This window comes from Aristolochia californica, unplaced genomic scaffold (assembly GCF_029961685.1).
Source record: "Aristolochia californica isolate CCGP_79_NKW_82.1479 unplaced genomic scaffold, dmAriCali1.0.hap1 SCAF_16, whole genome shotgun sequence".
In the NCBI taxonomy this organism is placed as follows: Eukaryota; Viridiplantae; Streptophyta; class Magnoliopsida; order Piperales; family Aristolochiaceae; genus Aristolochia; species Aristolochia californica.
In genome coordinates, this window is record NW_027181837.1 from 5,263,332 (window position 1) to 5,281,799 (window position 18,468).

The following is an 18,468-nucleotide window of genomic DNA, read 5'->3' on the forward strand; positions in this document are numbered from 1 at the left end:
GGGGTATTTATAAATTTCCCCCATCAAACTAGTCATTTTTTTCCTATTTTAAAAAGCTTCAAAAAGTGTTGATCGATCACCGAAAAACTTCAATTTATCAACTATTTATAATAGTTAGATATTTGTATTCTTTAGGCTTGTTAATCAATCAGGCCATCAATCAATCAAATTCTCAACTTGTAAAAAATGGTCGGTTGATCGATCAATCTAATTAGGTTGATTAATCATGCTTTATATGTTGGCTATGTAATATTTTGGATCATAGTATAGGGTATAATTGAGGACAATTTTCTGAATAAACAATCAATCAATTACATTGATAGATCATAATTTATGTGTTTCTGCCAATTTGCATTTTGTATGATTGATTAAGCCTATCAATCCTATTTTTATTCCAAATTATAAAAAATTAATTTTAAGCATGTTGAGAATGTAGTTAAGGGGTTTTGTAATTTAAAGCTTTATAATGCATCGGTTAAACATGATTGTGAAAAATATGCCTTAAAGCTCCAAATTCTCTTCTACACCTCAAAATTAAAGTTTGACATCGTCTTTTTTATATGGCCATAATTTTTAAAATATTTCTATATAGCCTAAACTCTAGTATTCAAATCGTCATTTCTTTGCCTGTTGGTGTTTTTTCAAGATGACTTTACATACGGTTGAACTTGAAGTCAGGCATTGAGTTTTGTTAGTTCTTTGTATAGATCTTGATCTTCGTGTCTCTTGAAAAAATTGTATCTAAAATACTTTATGACAAATATTAATAAAACCATGTATAAGTTTTCTCATCGTCAAAATACAGATGGAGATTAATCCAAGTCAACAAGCTACTATTTTTTTTTCTTTTCTACTACAAAAGTGAACAAGAGGGAGGATTTTTTCAACCGTGTAAGAAGAATTGACGACGAGGGAGTTTTTCTCCATCTCTTAATTGGAAATGAAATGGAAAAAAGAAGAAACAGAAGAAGAAGACGAGCAAAAGAAGGGAAGAGGGCGAAGAAAAGAAGACTGGAAGGGAAGGAAAATATGTTTTTTATTTTTTTAAAGTGTCAAGGTACAGAGAAATCAGCAGATTTCTTGGTCAATCAATGTTTCATCTTTGCCGTTAGGAATTTGCTTTTTTTTTTAATTTTATAATTTCGTAAATAGTCAAGAGCATAAAGTAATGTAATAGTCAAAAGCATAAAGAAAATTATTTTCTTATCATCCAGATTGCGTGAAAACTGAAACGTCGTTACGTTCAAGGCTTTCGATTGCAGATTCAGACTCCCGCGATTCCTCTATCGGAATTTAAACTTCTTCTCGACCAGGAGAACATCCAGATATAAGACGGAAAGCACAGTGAAGTGACGGGAATAATGGTCGGAAATGGAGGAGGAACGGACTCCTCCGGATTCGCAAGCGAAACTCCCTCTATGTAATGTCTGTGCATCTGTTTCTGTTGTTTCTTTTTTTCTTTTATACATCGACTGTGATGTTCGAAAAATGGACTTTTCCGCGTGGAATTAATTGAAGTGAAATAACATGAAATTGGAGCTCCTTGATGGCTGAATCTTGTTGAATAGGTTGCTCAATGTGCTTTTGTTGTTATGGTCCTGACTTTATAATCTTAATTTTTGAAAGATAAGGAGGAGTTATCCAGATACAAAATAGTGAATTAGCTTTGCTGTTACTCTAATGGTGGAAAAAACTTCAGGGTGAGATGTGACAATGTCTTCCGTGTTTTCTATTATATCAACGATTGTCCATGGTGATGCTCTTCTCTTAGCATGAAAGTTTGTAATTAGCTCAGCCCCCTTCAATCAACTGAGTTCTACTTCATATGCTATAAAATTCAATTTAAGGAGAAAAAAACAAGATATGAATTTCAGTAATTGAAGACCAACCGTATGCATTATCATAAACGTTTACCTCGGCATAGGATTGAGAAACTATTTATAAACTAGAGAGCGATTTTCTCAAGTTTATGAGACAGTGGAATTCAAATGGCGGTAGAAATTCGGTGGTTTGAGCACTGATAAGAAGTGGTAGTTTACACATTTTTGAACCATTTTAGTTCCTTCTCTCAAGGCTTTCACATGGCACTGAAGGAGTCTCCTAATTCTTTAAGCGGTGTCAGCATGATTCAGTGCCAGCCACCAGAATCTTCTAGTTCTAGTGATGAGCATTAGTGCGTTTATGAGAAAATCATGCCTGGGCATTTCCCTGATAGGTTAAGCGGTTGTCTAAATGCACTGGACATTACCTAGACTAACATCTCAAGAAGAGAAAAGCAGCTCTGGATAAGGAGACCCTTCATTCCTTTTTGTTGAATTATTGCAGCTTGCTTCTTCTTCGTTTCCTTAACAGTGATCATGTCATCCACTTGCAATTGGTTAGATGCACGAGTAATCCACATGACTTTGTTTTTTTATCGTATGAAATTTTTAATAATTCATGCCTTTATGTTGCATCTACTTTACTATGTTTCTGACAGGCAAGAACTATTGAGCATGGTGAGGAAACATTCCACCATATTGAATAAAGCAACATTTGATGAGGAAGATGTTTCAGATGTTGAAATGGATTCACTATTTTGGCATGACATGATGGATTCGTACTTCATTCGCGGAAAGCAGTCAAAGGGACGCCAAGATGATGATCTGATATTTTTTGTGAAAAACATTGTATGGCTGCTTATCGCATCTGCATTTTTGTGGTGTAAAGTTTGGTAGTTTTTGCTGAGACTCTCCCTTTGCAAGCTAAGATCTTTCATAGTTGAACATCTTCACTGTCAAATTGGTGCTTGACTAGGAGTTGCTTTGTTCAGTTTCCTCCCACTAACCAGAGGGTTGTGGCATTGAGACTGCTGCTTATTGTACAGAGACTTATCCATTCTTGTCTTAACCTGATGGATGATCAAGTCATCGATCTGGTTGTCCTACTTCCAAATTTACCTAGTATTGCTTTCAAACTTGATACTGACTTTTTGCTCTAGTCAATAATTATGTCATATCCTTGCATATGTAAATTTCATCTGTAATTAAACTATCACATCATCTTCTTCTAAAGAACGAAACCTTCTGAATTCTGACTGGTGTTTAATTATACTCTTCCAGAAGTCGCACGGAATTGGTTTCAACAACAGTATGGGTGGAGCTCCTTATTTTGTTCGCAGGTGGGCACCTAAGGTAAAGAGCAGACATGGAATTTTTTTGTTGTTAATAATACCAGGAATGCATGTCTATTTTACTAGCCTATGGTAAATCTTCAAATATTTAGTTAGTTACATGAGACACCAATGGCACCCTTCAGTATCAAGGAACATCATGAGATCACATCCCGAAAAAAAAAATTTGCTTTGAAAACCCCTTCACACGCAAAATTTGACTAATTTCATATTTTTATGTCTATACTACATAGTGATCTTATTTTTCTTCATGTTGCTCAACTCTTATCATTGAGCACTCTAAGATTCTCTTGAAGAAATAAGATTTTGTCGACGAAATTTGTATTACTTGATTGTTTTTTGTCATTGTATTTTTGTTCTCAATTATGAGGATGCATACAAAGATCCAATTAGGGGTGTAAACAGTATATGGACGATAATTCCAATTATTATTTTGGTATTTCGTATTCATATACTACTCCGATTATCATTTCGGTATTCCACATCCATTCTGTTTGATTATTTTGAAGGTATTCCAATTCCGTTTATTTAGCTGGTTTCCGGCCGGGTAAACGGGTAATTAGACGAAAATAGTAAAAAAGAATAATAGAAAATAAATTTATTTAAAATAATAAAGAAACATTGCAACATGTTTATAATGTCTAAAACAATAAAAAGTCATATAGTAATATGCATAGTAAGGCCACACACATAGGTATGTCAAAAATTATAATAGTACCCTTCCATAATTGGTAGTCAGGTAAATGGTATGGAGTAGGTATTACCCAATTTTGTTCCGTTTAATAAACGGGTAAGGGTAACATTACCCAATTACATATATGCGTAAGATTTTTTGTTCCATATCCATTCTATTTAATAAACTGCGGACGGAGAATCGAATAAAATTGACACCCCTAAATTCGATCAGAAGATTTTTTTAATAATAACATATCAAAACATTTAAGATCCTATTTTTGCATGCAATGTATATTCTAGTCACATGTTTAGCAACATGTTCATCACAGAGAGTGAGAGCGGGAGGCAACGGGAAGGTCATGAGATGGCAAGCAATCATTAGGAGAGGAGATCCAACCAGTCATGGGAGCACAATATCGGAGGAAGCCATGCCTCCTACATCATCAACGGAACCTATTGTTTCTACAACGAGATCATTCCTCTGGGTGGAACTTTAGCAGTGTAGGTAGCAATCAAGAGTCTGCATCGTCACTCCTTTGTCCAGTTACTTGCATGGGATGGAACAATGGAAGGATGGCATCTACATCGAATGCAAAATTTCTGGTGGGGATCTATGGAGAAGGGGGCTTTCTTACTTTCTATGTTGCAGAGATGTGTGGGGAAACCATCATTGGCTCAAGAATATTACCAACCTCAAAATTGGTAATGGCAAGGGATGGCTCAAAGAAAAGCTAGAGCGGACTCGTGCCAAGATAAACATCAATTCCTCCAAGGAGACCTTTGATGCGCCACTTGAAAGACTAAGGTTATCAACATCTTTAGTCAAAACCACCCGTCCAACGAGATCTTATTGCGATGCCATGCAATTGGGATTGCTGCCAGTGTTGGCTAAGACTCCATCTGCAATAGAATGGATGCATGGAATGCTAGGTAGACTTGACTTTTACCTAGTTGTGAAGGAAGGAGAGGGAGAATGCATAGTGGTGCACATGAAGGGCAAATACCAAGACTTGGAGATGTTAAAGCAGTAGACAAAAAGCACTTGGAGACTAGCAATGCCTCCCAGAATGCTAGGTAGACTTGACTTTTACCTAGTTGTGAAGGAAGGAGAGGGAGAATGCATAGTGGTGCACATGAAGGGCAAATACCAAGACTTGGAGATGTTAAAGCAGTAGACAAAAAGCACTTGGAGACTAGCAATGCCTCCCAGAATGCACCACATGGGGCCAGATTCATGGCCAATCTCCTTGGATTTTGAAGAGGAAAAACAAAGGGTATTGGCATTAAAAGATGAAATCAAGGGAGTTGTTTACTGGGAACTAGAGGTATGGAACTCCCAAGAGATCTCAAGAGAACAATTTGGGTGGCTCATTGTCAAGGGGATTATGGCGGATCTCGAGTGCATGGAGAGCTTCCTAGCTATCATAGGAATCATCGGTGCAGCCACCAACTTTGATGAGCAAGCAGCCTTAGGATGCAGGATTAACAGGCTCTGAGCTTAGATTTTGGTCTCTAGAGCTTTTGTTGGCAATCTGAAAGTACCCATCCAAGTGGGGGCACATATTTATACAATTAGGGTCAAGGCAGACATTGATCTCGTAGAGAGTGGTTTTGAGGTCTCATCTCAGCAAATTCCAAGAAGCAAAGGAGTCCCTGTGAGAACAAAACCGATGCAAAACGAAATCGACAGCCAAGATCCGGTTCAGTGATGGCGATTGGAGTGGTGACTGAAGCATCTCAAGCTTGGCAATCAACAACTGTGCTAACAATAGTAAGCCAACATTTGATGGAAAGGCTATTGAACCGAATTTAAATTTGAATTCGAAATCTGAAAAGTTCGTTGGAGATCTTTAGAATGCATAGAAGAATTGGATCTAGTTGTGGAACCGAATATGGAAGTGGCCCCAAATGATGTAGCATGGAATCAAACACGAATAGGGCTCCGTATGCAGGCCGTAACACTAATGAAACTTCGGATGATTGCCCGAGGAGGTGGACTCAGAACTCAACAACGAAACTTTGATTGGCTGTTAGTGCACTACACTATGGTGCCCTTGAGCATGTGCAATGCATCATTTGTGAAGGAGAAACCCTGCATGGCCCCGAGTAACCCAACTCACCTTCCTAGCTGTTCCTTCCACTTACCCACTGAGTCTTGTGGGATCCTAGAGCCAAGCACGATGGCTCATTATCCTCTAACGAGATTAGGGACGACACTACTCTTGAACAACCTGTTAGGGTCCTGGGTTAAGTACCTATGTCTTCCGCTCCTTACAGGCCGGTCTTTTGGGTAGTATTGGCTAGGTGCTTAACATTTGGTATCAGAGCTAGCGCTGCGTCCCGACTTCGAATCCTGGCGCCCCCAAAAATGGATGCGGGTGGTCACGCACCTGGACTGACCCGGGTTTGACCCGGCTCCGGTTGCTCTGTTGTGGTAGCCTCCGCGGTCGTCGGCTCAGGGAAGGGCGGGGTACTGTTAGGGTCTTGGGTTAAGTACCTATGTTTTCCGCTCCTAACAGGCCGGTCTTTTGGGTAGTATTGGCTAGGTGCTTAACATTTGGTATCAGAGCTAGCGCTGTGTCCCGACTTCGAATCGCGGCGCCCCCAAAAATGGATGCGGGTGGTCACGTGCCTGGACCGACCCAGGTTCGACCCGGCTCCGGTTGCTCTGTTGTGGTAGCCTCCGCGGTCATCGACTTGGGGAAGGGCAGGGTACTGTTAGGGTCCTGGGTTAAGTACCTATGTCTTCCACTCCTAACAGGCTGGTCTTTTGGGTAGTATTGGCTAGGTGCTTAACACAACCCCCTCCTCCATATTAGGTAGTAAGTCTAGCCAACTATTGAATGCTTCGAAAGTGATTTTAAAAAACAAAGCAAAGAAAACTAACACAAAAGACAAAGACTCAACGGAAGCAACACTACCCTTCAAGAATAGACAAGAAGATACGAAAGTTGAAAGATAGAAGATAAAAGCCTTTGAAAATAGAATTGATACCTTTCTAAAAAATGTGATGGATGAATTTGGTGCATCCCTTAAAATACAAAAAGAAGACACTATTGCATGTTATGAGTGAATTAGGCAACTAAAAGAAAAAAGTAACATAAGAGCCAATGATTGATGAACCTCGTCTCCTGAAATGTAAGAGGTTTGGGATTACAAAGCAAGTGAGCAATAATAAAGGAGACTCTTAGGAAGAACAAAGCCTCAGTTGCCTTCCTACTAGAAAAGAAGCTGACTGACATAACCACGAACTATACCAAAGGTATCTGGTACACAAGGAAGCCAAACTGGGTAGAAGCCAAAGTAGAGGGCTCCACTGGGGGAATGGCGATTTTTGTGACTTCCGACAAGTTGAAATGATTGATTTAGAAATCGGGCAACACATACTTGCAGTACATCTCAAATCAACCAAGAATGGGGCTCACTGGGCAACTCTATCAGTCTATGGCCCCACTTTCTGCCACAGCGACAGGACATGTGGAGAGAACTCTCAGCAATCTTGAACCTATGGTCATCACATCGGTGATATGAAGAGATTTCTATGTACTTTGATATGGCTTTGAGAGGAAGGAATGGAGAAGTAAATCCACTGCAGCCATGTGCAAATTCTCTGAGATCATTATCAGACCATGCCTTGATTGAACCTATCTTATCGGGGGCAGAGTTCACATGGTCCAGTGATAGATCCCCACCAATTATGGCAAAACTGGATCTGTTCCTGGTAAGTCAGGAATTGCTGGTAACACAGCTGGGAAAATCCTCCCTAGGCCAATCTCAGACAATTGCTCAATACTGAAACTATCCCAGAGTTGTATGCCCCCCCACCCTTCAGGATCATGCTGCCTGGTTAATGAAAGAAGGTCTCAAAGACAAACTGCAAACCTGGTGGGAGGAGAGTAGCATCACAGGCACAGCAGGTTACCAATTCAGTAAAAAACTCAAAAGTAATGGAGCAAAAAATGACAGCATGGTGTGCTGAGAGAAAATTGAATTTTGAAAAGGAAAGGAATTGTCTTCTGAACAGGATACAGGAGTATGATAGAAAAGAAGAGTAGCAAGCTCTAACTACACTAGAAAACATAGAGCAAGATTTGCTGAAGGAAGCCTTTTAGGAAAGGATTTTCTGGAAACAAAGAGCAAGGTACAGGTGGGTGAAAGAAGGAGATGGGAACTCAAAATTTTTTCATGCTAAAGCCTCAGCCCTTAAGAGAAGAAACAAAATTACAGCACTCAATATTAAAGGCAGCCCTTGATGTAGAAGCAGGACATAACCGGAGAGTTTATAACTGTAACTCAAGGCTATACCAAGATGAAGGGATCTGAAGATCTTTCCCTGAAGATTCAAGCCTGAAATCCCTATCAGTTGAGGATGCTTGAAGCCTAGAAGACCATCGTACGATAGAAGAAATAGAAGAGGCTAATAAAGCACCTGGTCCAGATGGGTTCACAGCTAAGTTCTACAAGGCAGGATGGGAATTCTTGGTTGGGGCATTATGGACTTGTTTGAAGAGTTCTATGAGCTGGGTTTACAGCATGGAGTATGGGATCATCTTCCATCACACTGGTCCCAAAGAAGAGGGGAGCATGCAATCCAGCTGAATTCTGGGAAATCAGCCACATTTCCAACCACTACATAATCATTTCAAGAGTTTTGGCAGCCAGGTTGAGGTAGGTACTGCCCTCAGTCATTAGTAGTAATCAATCAGCTTTCCAGTGGTGAAGGCAAATCTTAGATTCAGCTCTCACTGTTCATGAGCTTGTGCACCACTACATCAAGAAGGGTATGAAGGGTGCAGTCCTCAAATTGGACTTTGAGAAGGCATTCGATAAGGTGAGCTGGCAATTTCTTGACTCCCTTCTAGAGGAGATGAATGAATTTTCCCGAGAAATGGAGGGCTGGATCCAAAGTTTTATGTCATCTGCTAGTTTCTCTTTCCTTATAAATGACACAGTGAAAGGTTTCTTCAAAAGTTCCTGGGGCTTGAGGCAAGGCAACCCACTATCGCCCTTATTGTTCATTGTGGTAGTGAAGCTCTGTGTTATCTTATATATGCCGGCCAAAAAAGCGAATGGATCTCTGACCTACATTTAAGGGATCAACACCTAAAAATGACCGAGAAGTAGCAGAATCTGCCAATCTTCTTGCATTGCTAGAATCACATCATATCTCAGATCAGGAGCAGGATGAAATAATCAGGAAGCAATTTCCCTCAAGGCAATTCTTGGTGACCCCATTGTATAAATGCCGGAATAGCTCCCCCCTCCTGCCAGCCCCTTGGATCCCAGTCTAATGTGGAAATTTGTGGCACCAAAAAGATTTTACAATTCCTTTGGACAGCCATTCATGAGAAGACTCACATGTGACGATCTAATCAAAAGGAAGCAGGTGATTGTGAATTCCTTGTGCAAGTTCTGTGGAGAAGTAGAAGCGAGCCTTAACCTCATATTGTTGCATTATAAATTTAGCACGTCAGTATGGAATGCCATTTTCCTTAAATTTGGAATTCACCTATGCATGCCCTACTCCTCCAGCCTTCTAATGCAGCAATGGTACTCATGCCCATTGCCTTTCTATGGGAAAAGCCTTACGGAAAGCGGCCATAGCAGCAACTCTGAGGCATTTACGGACAGAAAGGAACAGCAGAACCTTTGGAGGTAAAAGCCGCTGGATTGGAGGGATTGTAGAGAAGGTAATTCACAGCATCCTACTTTGTGCAAGCAGCTTGCATGGCTTGCCACCTTTTCCATACTTGATTATAATGAAAATTTAGGGTAAAATCATGTTCTTTGGTGCCCCAATCCTCCGCTGGTAGTAGAATGGTGACACCTTCTTCCAACCTGGATCAAACTTAATTTTGACTGTTCTTTGTGGGTAACCCAGGCCCAGCCAGATCAGGGGCAGTCTTGAAAGACAGTTCTGGTCAGATCCTATTGGCTTTTTCTGGTCCATCTGGTTACTGTAATTCACATGAGGCAGAATCCTTGGCTCTCGTGGAATGTGTCAGATGATTCAAGCAAGGATTTAATGGCCTCCTAATCTTACAAGGCGATTCTGCTCTAGTTATTGGCTGGAGGCCACAAGAAGTATCCTGCCTCTTGGGCCCTTGTGAAGATATTAGATGAGATTTCAGACTTATCAATAGAATGGCATATTGCCTGGAGTAAAATTCCTACTTCTGCCAATTCAGTGGCTGACAAGCTTGCTAAATCTGAATTTCTAAAGTTTTTCTTTGCTGTGGGCCCTCTCTTGATATCTAGAGAAGGCTGTTCCAGCGTTGTACCCTATGTTGTATCCTATGTTGATATGTTAAGGCTTTAATGCTCTTTGAATAAAAACTACGTGCCATCTTTAAAAAAAAAGTTCATTTGTGATAGGTGGATTTTTGGTATTTCGCTCTCTATTGAATTAATTATTGCCTTCTATCTGATATGTTAATTATTAGCTATTTCACTAAATATTCAGTCGTGGTAAAGACTTTCGAGTTCTTAAATGAATCGGATGGCAAAGTATATCAATTGGAATCAGAACATGACCAAGATATGGACCAGTAATCTGCATATTAACAATCCTCAAAATGATCAGAAGCTTAACATAGTAACTATATTCATTTTCACGTATACCAGCTGGACACAGTTGTTGGTGAAGAATCAATTGATGTAGACTGGAGACGCTCATTTTACCTGAATCTAATCGCACATACTTCATTTACTGTTACGGTTGCAATCTGCAGGTAACATTTCTGTCCGGCATTTTCTTTTTCCATAACACGTCCATCCCTTTCATATTTTTTGTTTCCTTTTTTCTTAGTTGTTTCCCTAATTGACTGTTTGCTTAACAAGATTAAGCTCAATTGGAACATTAGAAATTTTCATAAAGATATCCAATTGCTGTTCTGAAATTTTACTGGAAAATTTCAAAAGTATTCTGTGAATGAAAGTGGAGTTTTATTTCATTTATTTCTAGGGACTTACTTTGTATAACTGAAAGGAGGATATGCCCCCCAAAGGACATACATGCAAGAGAAACACCCATCACTGGCTTAGTATCATAGAAATCAGTCAACTACAGAAAGAAGCTGCAAAAAGCAAACAAAAACAATATAACAATTTTTGGTATTTTCCACCTGGATGGGAGGAGATGCAAGAGAAGCTTAAATGTGGAGTAGACTTCATTAGTCAAGAAACAAGTTTCAGTGTTAGCTGATAATGATAAACCTGTCTAGCAAATTTGTCTGCTTACCATTAGGTCCTATTTCCTTTTGTTTTTTCTTGGGAATAATGCTAAATAATCTGCATATTTAGAAAGTTACCCTCAAGGGGGATGAAATGTCATTGCATATAATTTTAGGCCTCATCAAAGGAAGTGCCCTCACACTTGAGTGGGCACTTCCAAACCCAGCGTGCCATGGAATGTGTGTATGCAATGTTTCTCGTGATCTGAAAAATACATCTGTACCCCAATGCTCTCAGACTTTTATGTAAACTACCATCACAACTAAATGTAGTTAAAGCCATAGGAGGCACCAACTATGTTGGCATTCTAGTGGTTGATGAACCTGCTTCTCATGGAGAAAAGTTCTACCTTTTCTGCTGCCAATAGTTATAAACAGTCACTCGTTAATATTTGCCAATTTGTTTCCATCTACTGGCTTCAGGAATTTTTTGTGGTATTCCTAATTCTCTGGTTGGAATGTGCTTTGGTCGCGGAGTTCTTAATGGGGGAAAGACATCTTTCATCGAAATCTGTTACAATCCTTTGGAAAACAAAGAGTAAAAAAACAAAGGGCTTTGCGCTTTCTAGGTTGCCCTTCTTTTATTGGTTCCAATATCTTTCATTTTTACAGTGCTTTCATGAAGTGTAAGTACTGAATACTGCAAAAGGGAAAGATTTTACGTTTTCCATATTGAGGCCTAAATGGTGACCAATAATCATTTATCTAGTTCAAAGCAAAATCTATAGTTACAAATCTATAGGCCTTATTTGATGTCTTCCTCTAGATCATGGTATGGTGCGTCTCATTTTCTCCTCTCAGATCTTTATCTTGTATCCTGAGTGGGCTCTCTCTCCCTTCAATATTGTTTTAATCCTTCAGTCAGATTGTGTCCTTTCATGTCTTTGTTGCCTTTATGCTTTTAATGGACTGGTACAATGAAGAAAATATGAATTTAGAAAAGATTGAACTACCTGTTCTAGTGGCAATCAAATTTAAGACTTAAATCCCCAGCTCTCATCATTCTTAGTGAGGAGGAAGGTAACTTCAAGGAATTAATGGTGATTTTTTTCTTCTTCTTCTTTTAATGTCGATTATACACGCACTCTATTCCCCTTTCCCTTTTTCATGGTGAGATGTGAACCCAATACTGTGCATTAGGATCCCCCTCTGATGTGTGCATTGAGCCTAAGGCCCAATCCACAATCACCATTCTTTCTTATTGAGACCAGTGTTTTTGCAACCAAGAAAAATTTCTAAATATTACTCAACTGTTCTCTTTTATTTAACTAGAAACTTCTTGCAGATTTTTGGTCATAGTAAGTGCTCTGATCTGCACAATCTACTGTATATCTGATAATTCACTTTGCGTTTTTTATGGATGTGCACTTTGCATTTTCTTATGGATGCTGTTTAGTCTGAAAGCCCTACGGAGACATCAGAATGGAGCAGAGACAGTATTATCCAGCATTTTTAAGGTAATATAGCCATCTACTGCCATCCTGGAAGTTGTATGATATCTCATGGAGTTTTTAGTTGGCATTTCATCTTTCATAAGATAAAATGTTTTAGGTGATTGTTGTCATCCTTTAAACAAGTTGTAGACTTCCATTTCTACAGGTTGTAAAGACTGTCTATGCTTCTCCAAGTCGTGTGGATTTCCAGTTGGACTCCAAGAAGGTCAGTTCCTTTTATTGTTAGATATTTCTATATTCTTCCTAATCTCAAATCACCTCATTTGTTTGTTTTTTTCAAAGTCCGAAATTTGACTTAATATGTTTTCAGGAAATTGAAACACATCCTGCCTATCCAAATATTTGTTTTGCAATTGATGACTTTGATTCCACATTTGATGCAGTGGTAAGGGATACTGCTTTAGTTACTGAAAGGACTACTTTCATCTTATAGTTTCTCATTCCTTGCATGGTGGTTCATGACTTGTCCTGTTTATCCTTTAACGTAAATTCTCTGAAACTGTGAGAACTTAAATTATTCTTATCAACTGAAAAAGGCTCTGGATTTTTCTACCTTTACAGGTCTTGACCGAGCAAGATCATTGCTATTGTGTACTTCTTAATGCACATGGTGGAGCAGCGTTTCCTTCTGACAATGAGCCGATTAAAGCAGATTCTGAGGGAATGAAATTTAATGAGGTGAACATTTCTTGTTGCAATCCCAGTCAGACTTGCTATAAATGACATGTGCAAAAACACTTTTCTTCCATTTAGGTGCTGCACTAGCATAGGGTGTACTCTGACTTCACCAATGATTGGGATTATTTTGCCAGTATAGGAGCACCATGGGTCTAGCCCCCATCCACTAATTCTGTTATACAATTCAATTTGTCTAACTTGGTAATGTAAGGATTTACTGACACACTGCCGTGCACTATTGCAGCTTACACTCTTCTCAGGATTCGTTAGCTATAAAATGGTTCGAGAGGCATATGATGGTACATATTTATCAGATTGATTTTGTTGATATTTGATTCTGGTAGAGAAGTTTTTCTCTGGTTTTGACTCTAAATGTTCAATACAGTGAGAAAAGTGAAGTTTACACCTGTCATCCAACTTAAGTATTTTTTTTTACTCTTTCGTTTGTAGCTGGTAGGTCAAGATTGGGGAGCCTTCTATCTGTCAGTTATTATCCTACTAAAACTGACAGACTTATCATGAGAGGTCCTGGTGGATGTGGCGAAGTGGAGGTTGCTGTTTCTGGTGTTGTAGGTCTGCAAACAACTTCCTGTGGATTTGTTTAATCCACTTTCAATAGTTTTACCAGCACCACCATGGGCAAATGATTTTGAATTATGATGCAGATCAAAGTCTCGATTCAGGTCCATCTTCCCCAATTCAATTGTCAAGGAAAGGATTTGGAATTGGTCTTGGTACATTTGTCCGTAAAGCAGCTTCTGCTGCATCTGTGGCTGCAAGACATGCTTATGCTGTCACCAGAAGATCAGATGATGAGCATTTGCCCCTAAAATGCTGCTTAATGTCCATATCTTTGCCGTGGGAACAAATTGCGCATGACTTGTTGTTCAAGGTAAGTTCTTTGAAAGTTCAGAAAACAATGGGTGTCAGCCTGTTGTTGATAATCTATCTCGTTCTTTATTCAGCCTTTACCCTTAATATTCCCTTCTTTTATGGTTACACTGCAATCATTTCCTGAAAATAGTCTCTGTGGGTTCAATTCAGTTCCAGAAGTAAATTTTCCCCATTCAAGTCCTATGCTCACCTGTGTCTAGCCACTTGTAATTTGCTCATAGCAAGCTATAAGATTCTTCGTTTGATTATTTCAAGTTTAGAGCTCTCATTATACATGCAAAACGCTTCTATTTCGTTCACTTTGAGGATGCTGATGGTTGTTATGTGCTTACTGGCACAGAGAACTCCACCAATAAGTTTGTGAGCATCATATCTTGCTAGCGTCAAAAGTAGGTTTGAATCAAAACAGAACACAGGAAAATGGTAGAATATTGGCAACAGTTTGTACATGTATTAGACAAGGATAGATGTTGTAATTAGGCATTATTTTTTTTGTAATTTTATCTTTAAAAGCTAAAAACATATTATTTATTTCATCCAATTAAGTACAATTTCTGCTTCCAATTATGAATTGGCCCATCCCTCTTCTAAGTATTGCAACATTCTCTCATCCCGTTAGTATTGAAACATCAGATTATGGTTGCACTCCAGTGTTAAAAATCTTGCTTTACTTTGTTAATTTTGATCGCTTTACAAGGGCAGTTTTTGTAGCCTAAAGAATCCAGCCTGAGAGCAGCTTGATTTTCTCATGAATTTGATCAATTTTGATGGAAGTTTGGAATCGGACTGCCTCTACTATAGTCCATAGATGCTCTCAATGAATCTATTTTGTTAACAAAAGTATCACCTCACCAAACCGTTTATCTAGGGATTTGGCCGTCTATTCCTTTCTATCAATTGTTGAGTCATCTCTGAATTTGCATATTTCGTTAACAGAAGTGATCTAATACAAAAAGTCATTTGGTGTGAAACATGTGAAATATTATCTCAGGCCATCTGATCATGATCAATCGGTCTGATCTAATTTTTTTTCATTCAAAAGAAAAATATTAGATCAGTCATCTTTCGTCCAGTGTCATTAAATTTGTTTTTGGGATAACACAAGTATATAAGTTTCAATATCTAATATAATTACTGATTTTTTAAGCAAATTCTGGGCTTCCGTTTCCAATTGTGCCAACGAGAACGAAAGCTTGGGCTCAATATCTTCACCTCTAAACCGGCCCGGATTCGCTGAATTATAAAATGGCTGCTACCGTGGAAAGCCCTAGTTTGCCTAGCCGTTGATCCTGACTTCTGTTTCGCGTCTAACCGTCGCAGCGGGCAGTGTGCAGTTCGGAAAGCAAAATGGTACTCTTCTCTACCTTCTTTACCTATGATCTGTTACTTGTGTGAAACCCTTTCGTCCTGTCTTAGTTTCGTGTCCATGCCTGAGATTTTTCCTCTTGTTAGGTGCTCATCTTTTACATTTTGGGGTGTTTTTTTTTTTGTTTTACTCTAGGTTTCTAAATGAAAGTAGACATTTTCTTGCTTAAACAAGAACGGCTATTGAGAAAGCCACCATGAACAACGCATATCATGAACCTGTAAATTTGCTAGTAGCCAAGATATTGTTCCTCAATTGTTGATGGCAACCATTTAAGAATTTGAAGCTATAGGCCGGTGGCTTTAGGAAACTCAAAGTAAATTTTTTATTATAGAATTCATATGGTCACAGAAAGTGCATTTGAAAACGTGATGCAATTGTGGAAGTATCATCGCGCTCTTAACAAATTTTCAGCTCTGTGATTTTAATTTCTGAAAAATTTTGGCTACTTTTATTACTCGTTAGTTTTACTCTTCGTTTTTAATTTGGAGATAGTTATTACATCGTGGATTTTTCTTATACTGGACTTTTTGCTTTATATACTCGATTATGTTCTACAATGCTGGTGATGATGGGAGTTGGGATGAGATTGTTAGTACTGTAATTCTTGTTATCTCAACCATGTCATTTGTAATTTTCTTATTCTACTATTCTACTATTCTATATGTCCAATTATGGTACGATATAAGATAGAATTTTTTTTTTTTTGTAAGTGATTGAAATTTTATTAGAATAGTGGAATTAAGTGGAGCCAACCCCACAATTAGGGGAGGCAGAGGCGAGTCATTTTGACTGGATTACATGAGGGAAATTACATAACTGAGAATTAGACCATGTCAACTACAGGAATGAAACAATAACACAAAAACAAGCCTCCTTGTGAAAGAGGCGAGTCATCGTGGCTGGACTGACCATATAACCAAGGAGAAAGCCTTCTTAGATAAAGTCTGTCAACCCCTTCGTTGACCTGAGAAAGCAAGCCGGTTTTGCAATCCTGATCCAGTGCAATAGAGCAAGTGTCTTAGCAAGGAGTGAGTCACCCAGAATGATAGGGCCAGCATAAGACATCATGATTTACCTTACCATGAAATGTAAAGTCTTATCAATTTGAGTATTGAAGTAGGACTAATCATCATTTATATTCAATGGGATTAACAAGGGTGTGATTGTAAATAATTTTCAACCTATGATCTGTTTCTTTGATAGTAATATTGTTTTATTTTTACCTAAGTTTGTGTTATTGTATTTTTTGTTTTAACTGTAGTTACTGTTACTAGCAAATTTGTGAAGGAGCATTTAAGCTAATATTTAATCATGTCAATTTCAAATTAGTTCAACTACTTGAATACCCCTATGGGATACTGCAGCTTGCAAGCATCAAAGTCTCAAACCCCTTTTGGACGATCTTCTTCAGTGCCTGAAAGAACATAAGAAAAGGAAATTAAGCATGACTTTGGAGGGAGAAAATGAAGAACCCAAGCAGCCAATGAGTTGGAAGGAGAAGATCGAGGATCAGTGGCAGAAAACTAAGGAGCATGCTGAGACGTACCCGTATGTATGGGCATCTTACATTGTTGTGTATGGGGGATTGGCTGTGTACACAACATACCGGTGGCGGAAGTTGCGGAAGACGGAAGATAGAGTCCAAGTGTTGCAAGAGAGGCTTCGAAAGCTAGTGGAAGCAGATGAGTCGTCGGCAAAGGTGATCTCCAGTCAAGGTTCCCTCTCGTTACAGAATTCAGTAGATAAATCGTCTAAATAAATGAATGTATCAAGTGAGCTTTTAATTTTTTTGTTTCACATTTTTGGCGGAAGGTAAGAACATTGTATGGAGTTTAGAGGCTAATTTTTTGTAACTCTCACATAAAAGAAAAGAGAAAATTGAGTGAAAAGGAGAAAAGAGAAGGAAAAGAGTGCCAAAAAGAGCATTCATTGAGGGCTGGAATTTGACCCCTCTTTTGTATTATATACTCATTTAAGTGAATTTTTATTAAATCCTTATAATTCTAAACATCATACAATAAAATGAAATTTGAAATATAAAACTTTAACATGAAGACCAATTTACTCTTAATTTTATAAGGGAAATTATTAAAATACTTCAATACATGTATTTTAATAGTAAATGGTTTCAGTTTGTCATAAAAAATCAAATGTTACAAATCTTGTGTTATAATTTTTTTTCCATTATAATATTTTTTATAAAATAGTAATTTATTTTTATATAATTGGTTCTCTCATGGAAGACTAGATTATTAGGTATAAAAATTGTTGTCTAATTGTCACGTTTCATAACCATATGTTCTATAATATGAAATCTTAACTCAAAAAAAAAAAAAAAAACCGATTGATTCCATATGAGCTCAGTAATTGTATAAACAATCGAACACCAACAAAGTAGTAGCACCTTGTTATGGATCTCTTATCTATGTTGGATCTTGCATAATTTGTTTATGAGCATCCTAATTTTCATAGGGAGTATATAATAAACTCTTTCTAAGAGTCCCTTTGAAATATTTCAGAATTCTATGAGTAGTTTCTAAATGTATTTTGTGTGAATTCTCTACAACAAATGATAATCATGAAGAGTAGTATTGACTTCCATCGGACTATTTTCTAGAAGTGTACCCAATAAACTATACTCTTGTAATATATCTAAAATGTATTTCCTTTAGAATAGGACAATACCTTATTGGCTTTTGGTCATTTTAATTCAGGAAATAATTTAATTACCATAAATCCGTTGTCTAAAAGTTTTTTTGTCGGATATTCTTTTACTTGTTTAATCCCTTAAGAATAATTTCTTGATACTATATCATCCACATACAAAACAAGAACAACAACCTTGCATTGATTGCTCAACACAATTATAGAATCATCGCAATGGTTTCTCACAAAACCAAAATTCATAACTATGTTACTATACTTTCCAACCAAGCCTTGGGACTCTATTACATACCACAAATAGACTCTTTGTTTTTTTCATTGCATAACTTC

General features: G+C 38.0%; 1 protein-coding gene and 1 long non-coding RNA gene across 5 annotated transcripts; both read left to right on the forward strand.

Annotated features, from left to right (window-relative positions):
- The first annotated feature begins 925 nt into the window (after positions 1-925).
- On the forward strand, positions 926-14,657 carry LOC137953692 (uncharacterized). Of its 4 annotated transcripts, none has more exons than XM_068801165.1 (12): positions 926-1,420; positions 2,480-2,669; positions 3,102-3,173; positions 10,472-10,578; positions 12,476-12,536; positions 12,679-12,738; positions 12,844-12,918; positions 13,095-13,211; positions 13,456-13,510; positions 13,662-13,784; positions 13,877-14,103; positions 14,446-14,657. In XM_068801165.1, exons 1-12 carry the CDS (start codon positions 1,362-1,364, stop codon positions 14,467-14,469), a joined length of 1,170 nt encoding a protein of 389 aa, XP_068657266.1. In that variant the 5' UTR covers positions 926-1,361; the 3' UTR covers positions 14,470-14,657. The 4 variants fall into 4 exon arrangements, with proteins under 4 accessions (XP_068657266.1, XP_068657265.1, XP_068657263.1 ...); XM_068801164.1 differs by having other exon boundaries at positions 926-1,057; positions 1,249-1,420; positions 13,877-14,657; XM_068801162.1 differs by having other exon boundaries at positions 13,877-14,657.
- A 679-nt stretch (positions 14,658-15,336) lies between these two features.
- Positions 15,337-17,407, forward strand: LOC137954014 (uncharacterized). Its single transcript, XR_011112467.1, has 2 exons — positions 15,337-15,455; positions 16,839-17,407. It is a non-coding gene; the product is annotated as an uncharacterized lncRNA (long non-coding RNA).
- Positions 17,408-18,468: the final 1,061 nt, after the last annotated feature.

Coding starts and splice junctions, on each gene's coding strand:
- LOC137953692 (XM_068801162.1), top strand. CDS start 1,362: ATGGTCGGAAATGGAGGAGGAACGGACTCCTCCGGATTCGCAAGCGAA. Junction 3,174..10,471: donor TTCGCAGGTGGGCACCTAAG/GTAAAGAGCAGA, acceptor CACGTATACCAG/CTGGACACAGTTGTTGGTGA. Junction 12,537..12,678: donor TATTATCCAGCATTTTTAAG/GTAATATAGCCA, acceptor CCATTTCTACAG/GTTGTAAAGACTGTCTATGC.